Raw genomic sequence first — 17,076 nt, 5'->3', positions numbered from 1 at the left:
GAGCTTTCAGCCAAAAAGACAACATCATCTGCACACACAGACTTTCCCACTTTCATCATTAAACTGACTGGAAAGAGGCGTGAATAAAACCAGCTGATACATCAGAGAGGAGGCTCTTCACGAAACACATGCAGAGTTCAACAACAAAAAAAACATTATAAAATGGTTTACTGTGTTGTTTTGGAGTGGTTTTTTTTTCCAAGTGGAGTTCCAGAAAGTTTTGTTGACCTGATGAAATTTCCAAACGCTCCAAACAACAGTGTTTTGTTGCTTGAGTCACATCCTGATGCTATTCAGCAGACCTGACTTATTTACAGCAGAAAGGACACGCCAACAGCAGCACACGTCAGAGTAAGGCATGTCTTTGAGTGTGTGTGTGTGTGTGTGTGTGTGTGTGTGTGTGTGTGTGTGTGTGTGTGTGTGTGTGTGTGTGTGGTCTCTGGGGGCTGAGCGGGGCAGGTGAGATCAGAGGGAAGCAGTAATCCCACACATGATGAAGCCTGAGCTCCACTTCAGAGGCTCTTCACGGCCACACGGCTCATGTTAGCATGTTAGCATGTTAGCATGTTAGCACGGCGGGAGACTGTCCGTACATGGTGATGTTTAAACCACTTCAGCTACAGTCCAGAGCAGATCCACCACAAAAAGACTTCCTGTCTGAGTCGTCACTTGACTTCCCTCGTCTTCGACCCGTCTGTTAGCTTAGCGAGCTACCGGCCCTCACAGGCTCCAGGCAGAACTGTCTGCTGATCCTCTGCTAGCATGTGGCGCTCTGCAGGTCGTCTACTGACTGATCATCCAGTCTGACCTGGATGCTAGATAATGTTTTTTCAAGAGAAGATGGAAAACGGAAGCATTTTAGGCATCTGTTTGCACAACAACGGAGCAGCAGAGCTACTGAAAAAGCAACTTTTTGAAAACGCCTCCCAAAGTGGAACTTGTTGAAAATGTCGCGTCTCCTTGGAAACGGGCTAAAATGCATCTTTCCTCAAAGCTACGTGGTTTTCAGCATTCCTGCCATCAAACGTTGGCGTGTAAACACATTTTTTTCTGCTTGTTGACCCGTGTCCTCATGTGACTTGAACCTAGCAGAGTGAGGAACAGGTCCTCGTGTCCTCCGCTGGCCCCACCAGGGTCTGGACCACCAGGGTCTGGCCCCACCAGGGTCTGGACCCACCAGGGTCTGGCCCACCAGGGTCTGGCCCCACCAGGGTCTGGCCCCACCAGGGTCTGGACCCACCAGGGTCTGGACCCACCAGGGTCTGGCCCCACCAGGGTCTGGCCCACCAGGGTCTGGACCAAACCAGCTCCATTGACAGCTGGAACACTCAACTCAACTCACTTTACATCTCCAGGTTTCTCTCTCTCTCTCTCTCTCTCTCTCTCTCTCTCTCTCTCTCTCTCTCTCTCTCCTCCTATCATCCCTCCCTCTCCTTCTCCGGGTGTCGGATGGAGAAACACCGACTCAATCTGCTCCATTCAGACGGCCAAATGGCAGAGGTTTGTCTGGATGCTGTGGATGTTAAGACACAGATCAATGGTAGGAAGCATGTGTGTGAGTGTGTGTGTGTGTGTGTGTGTGTGTGTGTGTGTGTGTGTGTGTGTGTGTGTGTGTGTGAGGGGGTTGCTTGAGAAAAAGAGAGAAAAGTGGGGGGGGTTAACGGGGTTTGAGAGAAAGAGGCAGAGGAAAGGCGGAAAGAGGTATTGATTTTCCCGGGTTAAGCAGGGCCTGTAATTAAAATGTTAATTTGAGAGAGAGAGAGAGAGAGAGAGAGAGAGGGAGAGAGAGAGAGAGAGAGAGAGAGAGAGAGATAGTGTCCTGACAGCAGAGAGGGGGATAAGAGGACTGATAATCAGGATGACAGAACAGGACAGAGGGTGGAGACAGAGAGAGAGGAAGCAGGAGGAGCAGATGAAGTGTGGGAGAAATGGGAGAGGAGCAAACAAAGAGCAGAGGAAATGTAGAGGAATGATGAATGTGATCCACTGACACAGCGAGATGGAGGGAGTGAGAGGAGAGCGAGGAGGAGAGCAGGAGGCACCAGGAGCAACATCAGCCTGGAGGACATTCAGAGGGTCTGGCTGGACCGTCACAGCAGGGTGGCGGAGGAGAAGAGCAAGAGAACATCTTATTTTGAAATTTGAAGTGTGAGGAGTGCAAAAAAAACTTGAGATACGGCGTCCTCCAACAGTCTGGAGGCTCACCAGCTTCTCCATCGCAGTTATCCACTTCTTTATGAGTGTGAGTGTGTGTGTGTGTGTGTGTGTGTGTGTGTGTGTGTGTGTGAGAGAGAGAGAGAGGTGGGTGGTAAAAATGTGGGTGCCAGGCTAATAGGGGCTCATTAAAGAGGTTGCATTGTTAATTTGGTACGGCCACTCTAGATCATTACCGAGCCCACTAATCACCCTGACACACACACACACACACACACACACACACACACTCACACACACACAGCTGTTTTGGGCCATCAGATACAATCTAATTACTGGAGCATCTAATTGATTAGTGATGGAGGGAGGTGGGAGTGCAGGGGGCGGCCGGCTCCTCAGGTACACAGGAGGCTCAGGATGAATGTAAAGACCCGGGGAAGCCGCGGCGAGCGCCCGGCGGAGGTCAGAGGTCACCGCCGCGGCCGCAATAACACGGCTGACCCAGCAATAAGTGCTCCGTCGACGGCGTGTTCCGTGACGGCGTCATTAAGGCAGACACATAAATACAGTCGCTACACGAGTCCCGCGCCGCCGCCACGCTCACCTGCCCGCCCAGCGGCGTTCACATGGCCCGGGACGTTTATGGAAAAGAAAAGAGATGTAGCTGACGTAGCAATAAGGCGAGCTGGCACCGGGTTATTGATCTCTACATTTGATCTGTGATCCAGAGAGCTGCCTGGAGGCCAGACATGATCCATACAGGTCGGACCAGAGGCAGAGAGCCACCGCTGGCTCAGTGCGCGTGTGTGTGTGTGTGTGTGTGTGTGTGTGTGTGTGTGTGTGTGTGTGTGTGAGAAGGGAAACGGATGTGTTGACAGGGCACATCTGTCAGTGATACACGGGGAAATGCTGGCGGAAAAGCTCCGATCTGTCTCCATTACAAAGCTGCGCTGCATCCCGATCAGAGCGAACCACAGCGAGCAGTCAGCAGGAGGCGAGACGAACCCGGGGAGACGCCCCGGCAGCTTTCCGGGGAAATCCCCGCAGCTGGAGGCCTGCTCACCGACTGTAGCAGCTTTCTGCTGTCAAACACTGACATCTACTGGACAGTTACTGCAACAGCAGCAAAGCTGCAGCATAAAGCTCCGAGCATCTGACTCCTGAGCAGGAACCATGTGACGATTCGCACTAACGTCTCTATTTACAATCCATTTGTTCTGGCGAGCAGCCACCGAGCTCCACGCCGCTCGCAGCCGTAAAACCTCACACAGCTGGCACAAAGCCGCCTGTCAGCGGGCCGCCGGGCCGGAGGGCCCGTCCAATAAGCTGAAACCCAGAGTAAATATACAGAGACGTTCATGAGGTGTCCTGGAGGGGCCTGAGGAGTGGAAGTAAAGCCACTGAAGGAGCATTAAAGAGAAGCTCACCTGCAGGCCAGCAGCTGCCGGGCGCCGCCCTTTGAACAGCGTGTGTGTTTGTTTGCAGACCTGGTGTGTGAATCTCCGGAGATTAGAGCGGCAGCAGGTCTCCTTTTGTGGCTTAACCTCACTGTTTGTGCACGTGTCGGCAGGTCGGGGGAGCGCGGCGGTGCACGTGTGTGTGTGTGTGGAACCTCACCGTACTCGGCTCGGAGGTGCTCTGGAATGTACGGCTCGTAGCCTTCCTTTTCAGGAACCTCGTCGAAGTCGTCCTCGTCCTCGCTCTGGTCGTCTCCAGCTTTCATCTGATGAAGAGCAGCTCAGGTTCAGCCTCACGCTCTCTAACACTCTGTCATTCCTTCAAACTAAAAACCTCAAAGCAAACTGGGCTTTTTCTCCCAGACTGATTCACTTTCAGGACAAATGTCTTCTGAAAAACCATCCTCCCTCAGAATTCTGAGGAAAATGGATTTAACATGATACACGACTGGATGGGTTTGATAGAAATCAGCCTCCAAACAGCAAATATCAACACACAGCTCACATTCCTGCTGTTTCTCTCCTCTGTGTGTGTGCGTGTGTGTGTGCGTGTGTGTGTGTGTGAGATGAGCTGCTATCAGCATAAAGCTAAATTTATGGTTTTTAATTTCCTGCCGAGGGTGTCAGCCATCGGCTGGGCTACAATGCAGAACACAACACCCCAAACACACACAGGGGTCATTTCCATAACACAAATGGAAGAGTGTGTGTGTGTGTGTGTGTCTGCGTGTGTGTGTGTGTGTTGCTACTCCTTTAACAGCTGAGGACACACACTCCACTTTAGCAGCATAATAATCACAGTGATTAGTGTTATGAGGCGCAGTAAAACCTAACGTTAAACTAACCTCTTATTCCCAAGGGCCTCTTTTTCATTAGAGTGTGAGTGTGTGTGTGTGTGTGTGTGTGTGTGTGTGTGTGTGTGTGATACAGGGCTGCTGTGCCGCTGCTGATAAAGCCCATTAAAATGTGAGAATTAGTTTACAAATGATGAGTCCTTGAATGATCAGTGAAACAACCCCCCCATAACCACACACACACACACACACACACACACACACACACACACACACACACACACACACACACACACACACACACACACACACACACACACACACACACACACACACACACACACAGTTCCAGCTGCAGTTAACCGTGCCACAGAACCTGCGCCGTGCACCTTTTGCTCCGGCGCATTCAGACCAATTAAAGGCTTCATATTACAATCGGCAGCGTTCAGTTAACAAGCCGCTCAACAATTAAAGTCTAATTAGCTCTCATTAACCCCCCCATTCCCCCCTCCCCCCGCTCTGAGGGGGGCCGGAGGGACGAGGCCTCCACAGCAACACGCTGAGGTGAAGAACAGAATGAAGCACCACAGGAGCTGTTTTAATGGCGGCCGATGAAACACTGATGGAGTTTAAAGCCAACACTGTTTTCATTTGGAAAAAAGAAAAAAAAAAACACGTTTGATTGTGCATGTTCAGAGAGAGCACGGAGGAAGTCTCTCTGAAGCTGTCAGTTTAGATTAAACAGCATCTTCACTCACTGGAAACACACACAATCCCAATTTCAAGGAAAACATGGATTCTTTTTTTAAAAAAAAAAAAAAAAATCATTCTCTCATAGCAGAGTGGGCCTTTTGAGAGCTGTGAACACTGTCAGTGAGTGTCCACCTCACGAAAACTGCTGTAAGTCTGTGTTTGTCTTCGTTCATGTATATTAGAGCAATCTATATGAGCTCTGTATGAATCTATGAGTCAGAGTTCAATCAGAGTGACCAGTTCACTCTGATCACTCTGACTGAACTGATCACTCTGACTGAACTGATCACTCTGAGTGGAGCGCGTTAAAGAGCAGGGTGAAGTTTGTCCGAGGCTCCACGGCTCTGGCCTCTGTGGGTTTCTTCGGCTCTGATCGACGACCCGAGACGAAGAAGTGATCACCCAGCGGGAGGAAAACCCTGCCCTAACATCATCCCTCTCCCCCCGCTCGCTGCCTCTTTGTCTCTAATTCACCTTAATTTAATCCCGATAGCATCGAGCGCTGTCGGCCGGCCCGGCGCGGCCGTAAGTCTCGCCGCAGAATTAGCTTTTCCTCCAGAAACATTGTGCTGACGGGCGGCGGGGCTAAAATATGGCCTCCATTCCTCGGCTGCGGGCGGAGGGTGGAGGGGTGGAGAGGCTGCTTTGCATTTTAACAGAGCTTTGGTTTATTCTATGGAGTGAAAATCACAGTAACACACAGCAGATAAAACACACACACACACACACACACACACGCGCAGACACCAGATTCAGCCGACAAATTAGAAGTGATGGGGAAAGTGAAGCGCAGCCATGTGTCAGTGTAATAGGAAAAGGGACAAAACAAATATTGGGAAGTAGAACATTAAAAACAGGAGGAGATAGAAATAAAAAGAGTTCCTCGCAGGAGGCGGATAAATAAAAAAAGTTGTTTAAGTAAAGCAGGGAGATGTGTTACTGTAATGGCAGTGTTTACTCACAGATAAAAGAAAGGAGATCCCCACCGGGAAAAGAGCAAAAGGAAGAAAAATAAGCAGCGCTTTAACTAGCAAATAAAAAGAGATGTGCTGGAATCGGCCGCTAAAGGCACGGCCGTTCGTCAGCCGGGGAATAAACCCGGCGCGATGGGCGAGGAGGCCGTCCAACTGACTGAACATCACCGAGGAAATGGGCTGAAGTCACGTCCTGCTCGCCATTAATCTGTTCTTCCACAAATAATCCAGGACTAACACAGTCAATTCGCTCTGACACACTGGATATTACACAGCTGGAAACAGACGCTTTAATTCACTACGCTGCACGACAAAGGTCTGGACCACCAAGACAAAAACTGTTTTACCTTCACTGATACGACCCTCTGAGTGAGCTCACAGTCTGGAAACAACCAAAGATCCTCCTTCCAGCATGGAACAATCCCTGGCTACATGTTTAGAGTTAGCCCATGGCTAAAGGTTTACAGTTAGCTTGTGGCTACATGTTTAGTGTTAGCCGGTGGCTAAAAGGTTTAGAGTTAGAGTTAGCCGGTAGCTACAGGTTTACAGTTAGCCGGTGGCTACAGGTTTAGAGTTAGCTTGTGGCTACATGTTTAAAGTTAGCTGATGGCTACATGTTTAGTGTTAGCTTGTGGCTACATGTTTAGAGTTAGCCAGTAGCTAAAGGTTTAGAATTAGAGTTAGCCGATGGCTACAGGTTTACAGTTAGCCGGTGGCTACAGGTTTAGAGTTAGCTTGTGGCAACACATGTTTAGAGTTAACTTGTGGCTACATGTTTAAAGTTAGCTTGTGGCTACATGTTTAGAGTTAGCTGGTGGCTACATGTTTAGTGTTAGCCCATAGCTACATGTTTAGAGTTAGCTGGTGGCTACATGTTTAGAGTTAGCTTGTGGCTACACATGTTTAGAGTTAACTTGTGGCTACATGTTTAGAGTTAGCTGGTGGCTACATGTTTAGTGTTAGCCCATAGCTACATGTTTAGAGTTAGCTGGTGGCTACAGGTTTAGAGTTAGCTTGTGGCTACATGTTTAAAGTTAGCTGATGGCTACATGTTTAGTGTTAGCTTGTGGCTACATGTTTAGAGTTAGCCAGTAGCTAAAGGTTTAGAGTTAGAGTTAGCCGATGGCTACAGGTTTACAGTTAGCCGGTGGCTACAGGTTTAGAGTTAGCTTGTGGCTACACATGTTTAGAGTTAACTTGTGGCTACATGTTTAAAGTTAGCTTGTGGCAACATGTTTAAAGTTAGCTTGTGGCTACATGTTTAGAGTTAGCTGGTGGCTACATGTTTAAAGTTAGCTGATGGCTACATGTTTAGTGTTAGCTTGTGGCTACATGTTTAGAGTTAGCCAGTAGCTAAAGGTTTAGAGTTAGAGTTAGCCGATGGCTACAGGTTTACAGTTAGCCGGTGGCTACAGGTTTAGAGTTAGCTTGTGGCTACACATGTTTAGAGTTAACTTGTGGCTACATGTTTAAAGTTAGCTTGTGGCAACATGTTTAAAGTTAGCTTGTGGCTACATGTTTAGAGTTAGCTGGTGGCTACATGTTTAGTGTTAGCCCATAGCTACATGTTTAGAGTTAGCTTGTGGCTACACATGTTTAGAGTTAACTTGTGGCTACATGTTTAGAGTTAGCTTGTGGCTACATGTTTAGAGTTAGCTGGTGGCTACATGTTTAGTGTTGGCCCATAGCTACATGTTTAGAGTTAGCAGGTGGCTACATGTTTAGAGTTAACTTGTGGCTACATGTTTAGAGTTAACTTGTGGCTACATGTTTAGAGTTAGCTGGTGGCTACATGTTTAGAGTTAGCTTGTGGCTACATGTTTAGAGTTAACTTGTGGCTACATATTTAGAGTTAGCTTGTGGCTACATGTTTAGAGTTAACTTGTGGCTACATGTTTAGAGTTAGCTGGTGGCTACATGTTTAGAGTTAGCTTGTGGCTACATGTTTAGAGTTAGCTTGTGGCTACATGTTTAGAATTAGCTGGTGGCTACATGTTTAGTGTTGGCCCATAGCTACATGTTTAGAGTTAGCCCGTGGCTGCATGGTTAGAGTTAGTTCCATGTTTTCATTATGTGGAGGCTTATGCCCCCCACTCGCCCAAGGTCCAGATTGGACCCTGTGACGGCCCCGCTATGGCCCACCAGCTGCATGTTGGACACCGCTGCTGTGACTGAGGCTCACTCCGCTCAGCGTCACTGAGGACTGCGTGTCGTCGGTGTCAGTAAAAAGGTGGAGGAGCGTGTTAAGCTGCCTCCGTCCTCTGGTGTGAAGTATCTGCAGCAGACTGACAGCTGTACTCACAACTCTGAACATGAGCAGAAGCTAAAGCACTCTGCAGCCTCCACAGGTGTGCCTCCACCCTCCCCCTCCTCAAGTAAGACTCTTATCCTTTCTAAAAATGATGTGAGGGCACCGCCTCAGACAACTGCTCCCCTGACTTCATTTGTCTCTTGGCAAGTTTGATGGCACTGCGTTTAAAAACCCATTCAATCTTATAAACCAAAAATTAAATGTAGTCGACTGTGATGGGCACTCAGTGCATCTGCTATTTATATGCTAATGTACAGCCAGCCTGCCAAGGTCTGGCAAATTATTACTGCACAGCCATAAGTCAGGTGGATGGCAGGAGGGGGGGGTAACATCACACCGGGCGGGAGGGGGGGTTAAACATCACACAGGGCAGGAGCAGGAGCGAAGGAGGAGGAGGAAGTTAAAGAAAAACGGAGGAGAGGAGACCAGAGGAGGTGAAAGAGCCTGAAGAGATGTCTCTATTGTCTGCTCTGACAGGTTAATATAGCTTTCCACCTGGCTACACACACACACACACACACACACACACACACACACACACACACACACACACACACACACACACACACACACAGATTATTTCGTTCTACATTTAAGCTGAAATGGAAAATGTCTTTAATGGTGCCATTATCAAAAGACATTTTCTTTAAGCGAGGACGAGTTAAAAACAGTTAGCTTAATGAACACATTATACACAAATGCTTTCATAAACACAGTCACACTCTGAATATTACACACACACACACACACACACACACACACACACACACACACACACACACACACACACACACACACACACACACACACACACACACACACACACAGTGGCTATTACAAACAGTGTTTGGCCATTTTTGCAAACACTTATTTACTTATTTGTTGCTTTACTCTAAACACCGCAAAATTGTCAGAATATCCACCAGGGGACAGTTTCCTCAATCAGCTGCTCTTAAAAACTATGTGAAGTGTGGCGACACAAAAAAAATTGCGTTTTTGTTTTTCTTTACGAATGTCATCAAGTGTGTACATTACATCTGATACTCGTAAAATATTAGGATACAAAATATTTGCATTAACTGGTGGCTTCATGTTAAGCATTAGCAGGTGGCTTCAGGTTTAGCATTAGCAGGTAGCTACATGTTTAGCATTAGCAGGTAGCTACATGTTTAGCATTAGCAGGTAGCTACATGTTTAGCATTAGAAGATGATATAGGTTTAGCATTAGGTGGTGGCTACATGTTTGGCATTAGCAGGTACCTACATGTTTAGTGAGCTGGTGGCTACAGCTTTAGCATTAGTTGGTGGCTACATGTTTCACATTAGAAGATAATATAGGTTTAACATTAGCTGGTGGCCACAGGCTTAGCATTAGTAGATGCTACATGTTTAGCATTAGTAGATGCTACATGTTTAGCATTAGCAGTATTGGACTGTGAACATCACGAGGTCGTTGCTGTGAGTAACTTAAAGGAATCGTGTGAGAGCAGTGAGGAAAGCCCAGCAGTGTTGCCCAGTGTTCTGTGATGAGTTCAGGAGCTAGCTGCTGATCATGACGTCTCAGAGGGTTCCTGAAGTTCTGGAGCTCATCCTCCAGTGAACAGTTTGACATTCCAGAACATGTGAGCAGCCTCCAGGCGTTTTCCCTCCAGCAGACAGAGGGTGTCGGCGCTGAGCCTCTGCTCTGTCAGTTCAGCTGAACTGATCCTCCGCTCCGTCTGATCCGCCGTCTGATTGATTCCAACATATTTATAAACTGATTAGTCCTGCAGCTTGGCGCGGAGAGCGACCTGCCCGGCCTTTCATTCCCCGCCACGTCCCACGTCTCTATTACCGCCGCTCCTCTATTCATTAGCGGCTCTGAACGGTCCCCGGGGATCCGGGCCGCTCCTCCTCCTCCGGGCCCGTCTCTGAGGAGCAGTCAGCTCGTATGATGTATAAGGTGACATCTTTATTCCACTAACCCAGCCTGGCAGGTCTATTAGCCGGCCCGGAGCTTCTCCCCGGCTGTCTGCTCCACTTCCCCCCTCGCCGCCGCCGCGATCTGTGATCAAAACAGTCATTAGAATCCATTCAGCTGGAGGGGCCCTCAGCTGGGCTGCACTCTCACACCCGTCCTGTTTTTCTGGACGCGATCGGCCGCTGCCCCGCTGCTGTCAAACTTTCTCGCCGCCGTGGCGCGTGTTTGTGCACGAGGCGTTCGGGGTCAGCCGGACTCCGTGGACTCGGCTCCTTCAGAGGAGCGATAAACAAAGCCGGGGCTCGGGGAGGGGGGGGAGACGGAGCGGGCCGCACGACCCGCAGGATGGATGTCCACAGGGAGGGGGGAGGAGGGGGGGCGAAGGGAGGAGGGGGGAGGAGGGATGGTCTCTCTTTGTTTATCTGCAGAGGGAAACAGGCGGCCACATCCATTGTGCGGTGATAAGATGGGTTATCAGCAGTAAACAAGGCCCTGGCCTGTATGGATGGAGCTCCCAGTGACTGAACACACTGCTACAAACACAGATACCTTTAAATAAGTCTGCAAGTCTGATCCCGGGCTGGGGGGCTGGGGGGGTCCAGTCCAGCGGGGGTGGGGGGGGCCGCACTGTGGAACCTCTGGTTCACTCACACACTTTCTAATGACACTTCACTTCACAGCTTCGTCTGACAGCTTCATTAAAGCCAACACACAGACTGTTTAGATCAGGGGTGTCCAACATCTGGCCCGTGGACCAGAACCGGCCCACAGGAGACGACAGTCTGACCGCAAACGGTCAGAATTTCAATGAAAACACTGATTTTTTTTTAAACACGTTTCTTCAGAGAGGCGAAACAACACACCGCTGACCAACGGGCGACGCTGCCATGGCGGCTAGCTGACTAGCATTAGCCTCCAAACCATGCTGTTACCCAGAATGCAACAGTGTTTTGGAGCAGAGGCTTTTTTTAGATTGGAGTTATTTTCTGCCATAATTCATTTTAAACATTTTTAGGACGTTAAACTTCCAGCATTCAGGTTTTACCCCCCGGCCCCCCCAGGTCTGAGCGGCGGGGGGGGGGGGGCTGGCTCTGTGCGTTGTGGGGGGGACTGTCCTGAGAGCCGGCTCTGGTAACACAAGGCCTTTTAAGGCTAAAAGAGAAAAGCTAATTATGATAAAGAGTGAGAGGGGGAGCGGAGCGGGGCCCGGCCGGTCCTGACAGCGATAACCAGGCCCGGCCCGGCCCAGCCCGGCCCGGCCCGGCGCTCTGTCACTGTCACTTCGCTCACACATGGATTCACACGCTCGCAACTTTCTGGAAGCCGCGCGGCGCCGCGCTGTCATTGGCTCTGTCTGGAGGGAGGGCGCTCTGCGCCTCGTTTCCTCCTCGGCAGGCAGGCGGAGCCGTCAGCTGTCAGGACGGGAGCCACATTAGTGCTGCTGGGGGGCGGCGGGGGGGAACCCCCCCACCAGGCCTCGTTACCGTCCCACCTCTCAGGTATCTTCATCTGCAGGACGGAGGCTTCTCACCACAAACACACCGGTCCAGACAGCCGTCACACACGGCCGGCGAGGCGCCGCGATCCAGCTGTAGAGCCACATGTGGGCCTGCAGGACTCTCTGACCCGTCACACAGCGCCCCCGCAGGCTGACAGAGCCAAGACCCTCAAATAGCCACCGTTTAAAAGACGGTAAAAAAGGCAAACGGGTAAAAACAGCTTAAAATACACTGAGTAGTTCAAAATGCTAAAAGCAGCTTATATGTTGTAAATGTTAAAGCTGCTAACAACAGGGGGAAATAGTGAACAACATTAAAACAGCAAAAAAGTAAAAAGCTCCTCTGTCTAACGTCCACAAGAACGACGTGACAGAGAAGCTTATCTCGTGGAGGATGTGAAAAAACTCCTCTTTTCTTGTTGGTGCAGGTCTCTGAGTGGACAGACTCAAAACAAATGTCACTTTTCCATGTTTTCAGCCACTGGATTAAAAACGCTGTGGCTCTGCTCCAGGAGTTTCCCCTTATTTCACAATCAGAAGGACCCTGGTTCGATTCCAGGTGAGCCTGATGTGGACTGTCAGGGTCCAGGTTGACAGTCTGAAGCCCCCCCTAACCCCACCGCCCCCTACACTCCCCCCACTGAGCAGCACCACGAGCTGCGCTTCTCCCCATCGCCACTAGATGGAGCCCATGAGAAGAACCACCGCGCCTCCCACCTGTGGTCACAGTTCCTCACTGAGTCCATGCGCGGTGCTCTGCTGCCACCTGCCGGTCAGACCTCACAACAACAGCAGCTCTGCTCAAAGCCAAAGCTTCAAGACTATTCTGCAAGTGAATAGTCACATATGAACATTAAAGTGTCATAGTTGGGAATAAAAGTCACTGAATACACTTTTAAACCGAAATGTCAGCAGAGCAACAACCTTATAAGAGGTGGAAGTTTTTATTTTGCTGCAGTTTGAGTCGTTTTAAATGGTGAGACAGACGAGGATCGTTCAGCTTCACTTCTCTGGTTTTTAAGTGTTGTAGAAATAAAGTGGATTTTTTTAATGTTTATGGAGAATAAGTTCAACTAAATGAAAAGTTGAAATAAAATGAGTTAGAATTAAACAAAATGCGAGTTTCACTCAGTCGGGTTTTGGAGAAGGGCTCAGCAGGGCTCGCCAGAGGCCGTCTGGAGGGTTTCCAGGAAGAGGAGACGTGGTGTGTGTGTGCTGCAGTGCATTGTGGGACGTACCACTCTGCGGACCCGGGTCTTGTAGTCGATGTGCAGCTCCTGGTGTTTCTGCAGCACGGCCTCTAAAGACATCTTCAGGTCCAGAGCTCGCCTCAGGAGCTGCTGATCGGCGCCGGACCGGGTGAACAGCTGCACACACACACACACACACACACACACACACACACACACACACAGTTTACACACAGCGGAGGACCCTGCCCCCCCCCAGCTGAGCGGAGCACCCACCTGCACCCAGCTCTGCACCGCCGGCAGGTGTTTGGTGGTGATGAGGCGGTGCAGGTCTATCACCGTGGAAACCACCGGCTCGTTGTCCTCCGTCTCCTTCAGATGAAGACCTGCAGGACAGAGACAGACGTCCACTCACAGCTCCGCTCGTCTCCATCTGGGGGATAAAGAGCTGAACGCCCTGACTCCAACCTGCCACATCCTAAAACCTGCAGTTAGCTCCGCTCAGACTAACACCTCACTGGGATTCTTCCACCGGGAGCAGTCTGAGCTTCAGTGCCTTGCTCAAGGACACCTCTACAACTGACAGACGAGCACTCTACCATGTTACATTTATCAGAGAGCCATGATAAACATAACATGAGGCCTTCTTAAAGTCCTGAATACTTTGATCATGTGTGAGGGTGAACTGACCGGGACTGAGGTTCAGGTCCAGACTGTAGGAGTGAGAGACCAGCCCGGAGTTCCTGATGAACGAGTCTCCACCTGGCTGCTCCTCCTCTTCCTCGTCTTCCTCGTCTTCCTCCTCCTCCTCCCCCTCCTCCCCCTCCTCTTCTTCTTCCTCCTCCTCCTGGCTCCTCAGCTCCCTGCTGCAGCAGGGTTGCTCCTGATCTGGCGGACTCTCAGGGGCCCTGCTGGGCTCTTGTGGACCCTCAGTGGTCCCTCCGGTCTCCGTTGGACCCTCAGTGGTCCCTCCGGTCTCCGTTGGACCCTCAGTGGTCCCGCCGGTCTCTGGCGGCCCCCCGGTGGTCCCGCCGGTCTCTGGCGGCCCCCCGGTGGTCCCGCCGGTCTCTGGCGGCCCCCCGGTGGTCCCGCCGGTCTCTGGCGGCCCCCCGGTGGTCCCGCCGGTCTCTGGCGGCCCCCCGGTGGTCCTGCTGTGGTGCAGCTGCAGGCTGAACTGTGGGAAGAGCAGCTGGAGGCAGCTCTCCATCTCGGTCAGCGTGTCCTGGATCTCCTGCTGCCACTCTGACAGAACCACAAAGTGAGTCTCAGGCGGAAACATCTGGCGGCCAGCTGTGGCGCTGAGGTCCTCACCCTCCATGTCCTTGGTGGCCGCCTCCACCCTCTCTCTGTAGATTCTCTCCATCTTGCTGCGCCTGTCCTCCTCCCTCCTCCTCTCTGCGACCGTCCGAGCCTCGGCGTCCTGGAAGTCCACCTGCAACCGCACAGACGCCGCGGGCCGGACTGTCAACGCCTCACACACCCCTTCCTTCATTTAATTCTTCACTTACACTCTGTCATTACATGTGTGTGTCCTTCTCTCCTCACCTTCTTCACCTGCTTCAGGAAATGATACCCCAGAGCCAGCTTCTTGTAGGCGGAGCCGTACGCCGCCTGCCACGACTGCACGGTCTGGATGGACAGCGCCTTCAGCTTCCTGGACACTTCTTTAGGAGGGGGGAGGGGCTGCTCCAGGTCCGTCTCCACCGTCAGCTCCAGGAACTCCTGCAGGCGGAGGAGGAGGAGGAGGAGGAGGGGGAGGAGCCGGGTGACGGGTGTCAGAGCGCCACACTCACCTGGAAGTTGTCCACCAGCAGCGTCCTGAAGTGGTGGGACCTGGAGAAGAGCTCGCTGGCCACCTGGAAGGCGGACAGGCGGATCTCGGCGTGGTCCTGGTTCAGCTGGGACATCAGCGAGCGGTACACGTGGTCCACGCAGTCGGTGGAGACTCTGGGAGGATGAGGAGACGGCTTTAAAGGAGAAGCTCAGGCTCAGAGGAACCTAAACCAACGAGACAGGTTTTAAAGGGAAGCTGATATATGGATCCATAAAGGAAACACACTTGCAGATCTTCTTGACCTCCTTCATCTTGTCCTGGTCGAGCTGCGGCCGTCCGGATGTGGTCAGCTCCTCCACCAGCTGGGAGAGCCGCTCCCTCTGAGAGGGCTCCATCCCTGAACACAGGAAGAGGAGAGACCGAGACACTCCCACGCGAACCATCAACGGTCACAAGAAATGGTTAACTGACTGACAAACGCTGCCATCCAAAGCCACCGAGGTGGAGGAGTTGTCATGAATTAATCATGAATGCCCTTGAAGTATGCAGCGTGTGTTTCACAATACGATCAACACCTTTCATTACATTCAGGATCCATATTCACAGTAAACTGGCCCTGAGCTGCTAACAACATTCACTTTATTAACTGACACTGAAGCTCAGTGCTGCTTTGATTTCATGTTTATTGTATTTCCTGTCTTTCGGTCTTTATTACTTATTGTTATAACCACCATGTGACTGTTGTTAAAAAGGGTTCAAACATGAGAGAATATCCAAAAATGAGCCAAATGAGCAAAACGAGTGGTGACATCTTCTGTGCATTGTCTTCTGGACTTGTGTGGACATGTTGTAGAACTGATTCTCTGATGTGTTGTGTTCCCTGTCCTCTTTCACACTGTAAAAAATACTGACTGTACATGAAAAAACAACAATTCCTGTGATCAAAAGGTTCAGTCTGATACAGAGAAGAGCACATGAGTGGACACTCATGAACTAAGTTAAGGAATCGAGTTCCTCAATAAAGCTGTGGTATACAACATTAAATCAAATTATATTTCCAGAAAATTAATAAAATAAATAGAAGTTTTCATGCGTTTTGTGATCTCGTCTGTATCTGTGAGCTTCGTTTCAACATTCTCCTGTAATCTGGGTTTTCATTTTGCGTTAAAATGTAACAAAAGGGGCATAAAACCATCACGACATGAGATATTAGGTACATTTACTGCACATCAACTATCTAAGTTATACAGTTTGCAGGTTATTTTATCTATAAAAACCTACAGAGCACGTGAATCAACATTTAACATTTCCATGTAATGATGTGAGTTTTCCTTGGCTGACTCATAAAGCAACACAATGCCATATAAACAGAAGATTGAAGAGAAAAGATGTAAAGATGAAAGAAAAGATGATGAAAAGAAATATTTCCAAAAGCGTCAGAGTGCAGTCTGTAGTCATACTGATTCAGCACTGGGAGCGTCTGGAGTGGAAACAGGCTCATATTTGGTTTCTATAAATACAAAGGACCAGTGGGAGCTAGCTCAGAGTTAGCACCAAAATGCTAACAGCATGTAAACATTGTCAACTCACCCAATTCTCTCTGGCTCTGGACCTCTGAAGCTCTCAAATATTAACTCCGGGTCTTATTTCTAGTCATGATAAATGTTGTTTAAAATGATTTTGGGCTGTTTTGTTGAGTTTAACAGCACAAAACTGATTCTACTGTCATCTGCCTTCCTCTACTTCCGCCTCTTCTTCTTCTTCTGTTTACATCCTTGTGAAACTAAAATGTCATGACTGCCCCCTGCTGGCGGAGTTGGAAAGCACTGTTCTTAAGTCATTATTATGGAATAAAACTAGAACTACTGGGGAAATGTCTTAAACATTTTATTATGAGGTTTTTCTCAGATTTGTGACATCCTTAAATCAGAATATAAGATTTCAGAGAATATTTTTTTCTGGACTGTCCACACACAAATCCAGTTAAAAAAATGCTTTTAAGATTCTTCAAATCAAATTAAAATCCGAATAAAAGACATGCTTCACCTTTTTTGGTTGGGATAATTCTGTGTTGTAGATTAAAGAGCTGTAAATAAGTTATTGGATTAATGAAGACTTTCACTGCTGCTGCTGTTTGAACACTTCCTGCTTTCTCAACAAAGCATTGACTCAATAATAACAATTTCACCAGCAAACCTTCACTTTTCTGAC

General features: G+C 49.6%; 1 protein-coding gene across 3 annotated transcripts in view; it reads right to left on the bottom strand.

Moving 5' to 3' along the window:
- Nucleotides 1-16,609, bottom strand: part of uvssa (UV-stimulated scaffold protein A) — a 21,683-nt gene extending 5,074 nt beyond the window's left edge. For 2 of the 3 annotated variants that reach the window (XM_030111549.1, XM_030111560.1), the window contains exons 1-9: nucleotides 16,456-16,609; nucleotides 15,151-15,262; nucleotides 14,885-15,038; nucleotides 14,637-14,813; nucleotides 14,403-14,523; nucleotides 13,782-14,333; nucleotides 13,368-13,477; nucleotides 13,140-13,268; nucleotides 3,772-3,877 (exon numbers count right to left, since the gene is read on the bottom strand). In XM_030111549.1, coding sequence (XP_029967409.1) covers nucleotides 3,772-3,877; nucleotides 13,140-13,268; nucleotides 13,368-13,477; nucleotides 13,782-14,333; nucleotides 14,403-14,523; nucleotides 14,637-14,813; nucleotides 14,885-15,038; nucleotides 15,151-15,260 — 1,459 coding nt within the window. In that variant the 5' untranslated portion in view covers nucleotides 15,261-15,262; nucleotides 16,456-16,609. The remainder of the gene's footprint in view (nucleotides 1-3,771; nucleotides 3,878-13,139; nucleotides 13,269-13,367; nucleotides 13,478-13,781; nucleotides 14,334-14,402; nucleotides 14,524-14,636; nucleotides 14,814-14,884; nucleotides 15,039-15,150; nucleotides 15,263-16,455) is intronic. The other variant, XM_030111567.1, reaches the window with a different exon arrangement.
- Nucleotides 16,610-17,076: the final 467 nt, after the last annotated feature.

Source organism: Salarias fasciatus, chromosome 2 (genome assembly GCF_902148845.1).
Source record: "Salarias fasciatus chromosome 2, fSalaFa1.1, whole genome shotgun sequence".
NCBI lineage: Eukaryota > Metazoa > Chordata > Actinopteri > Blenniiformes > Blenniidae > Salarias > Salarias fasciatus.
The sequence above is the reverse complement of the archived record's forward strand: the minus strand, read 5'-3'. Positions and strand labels throughout refer to the sequence as shown.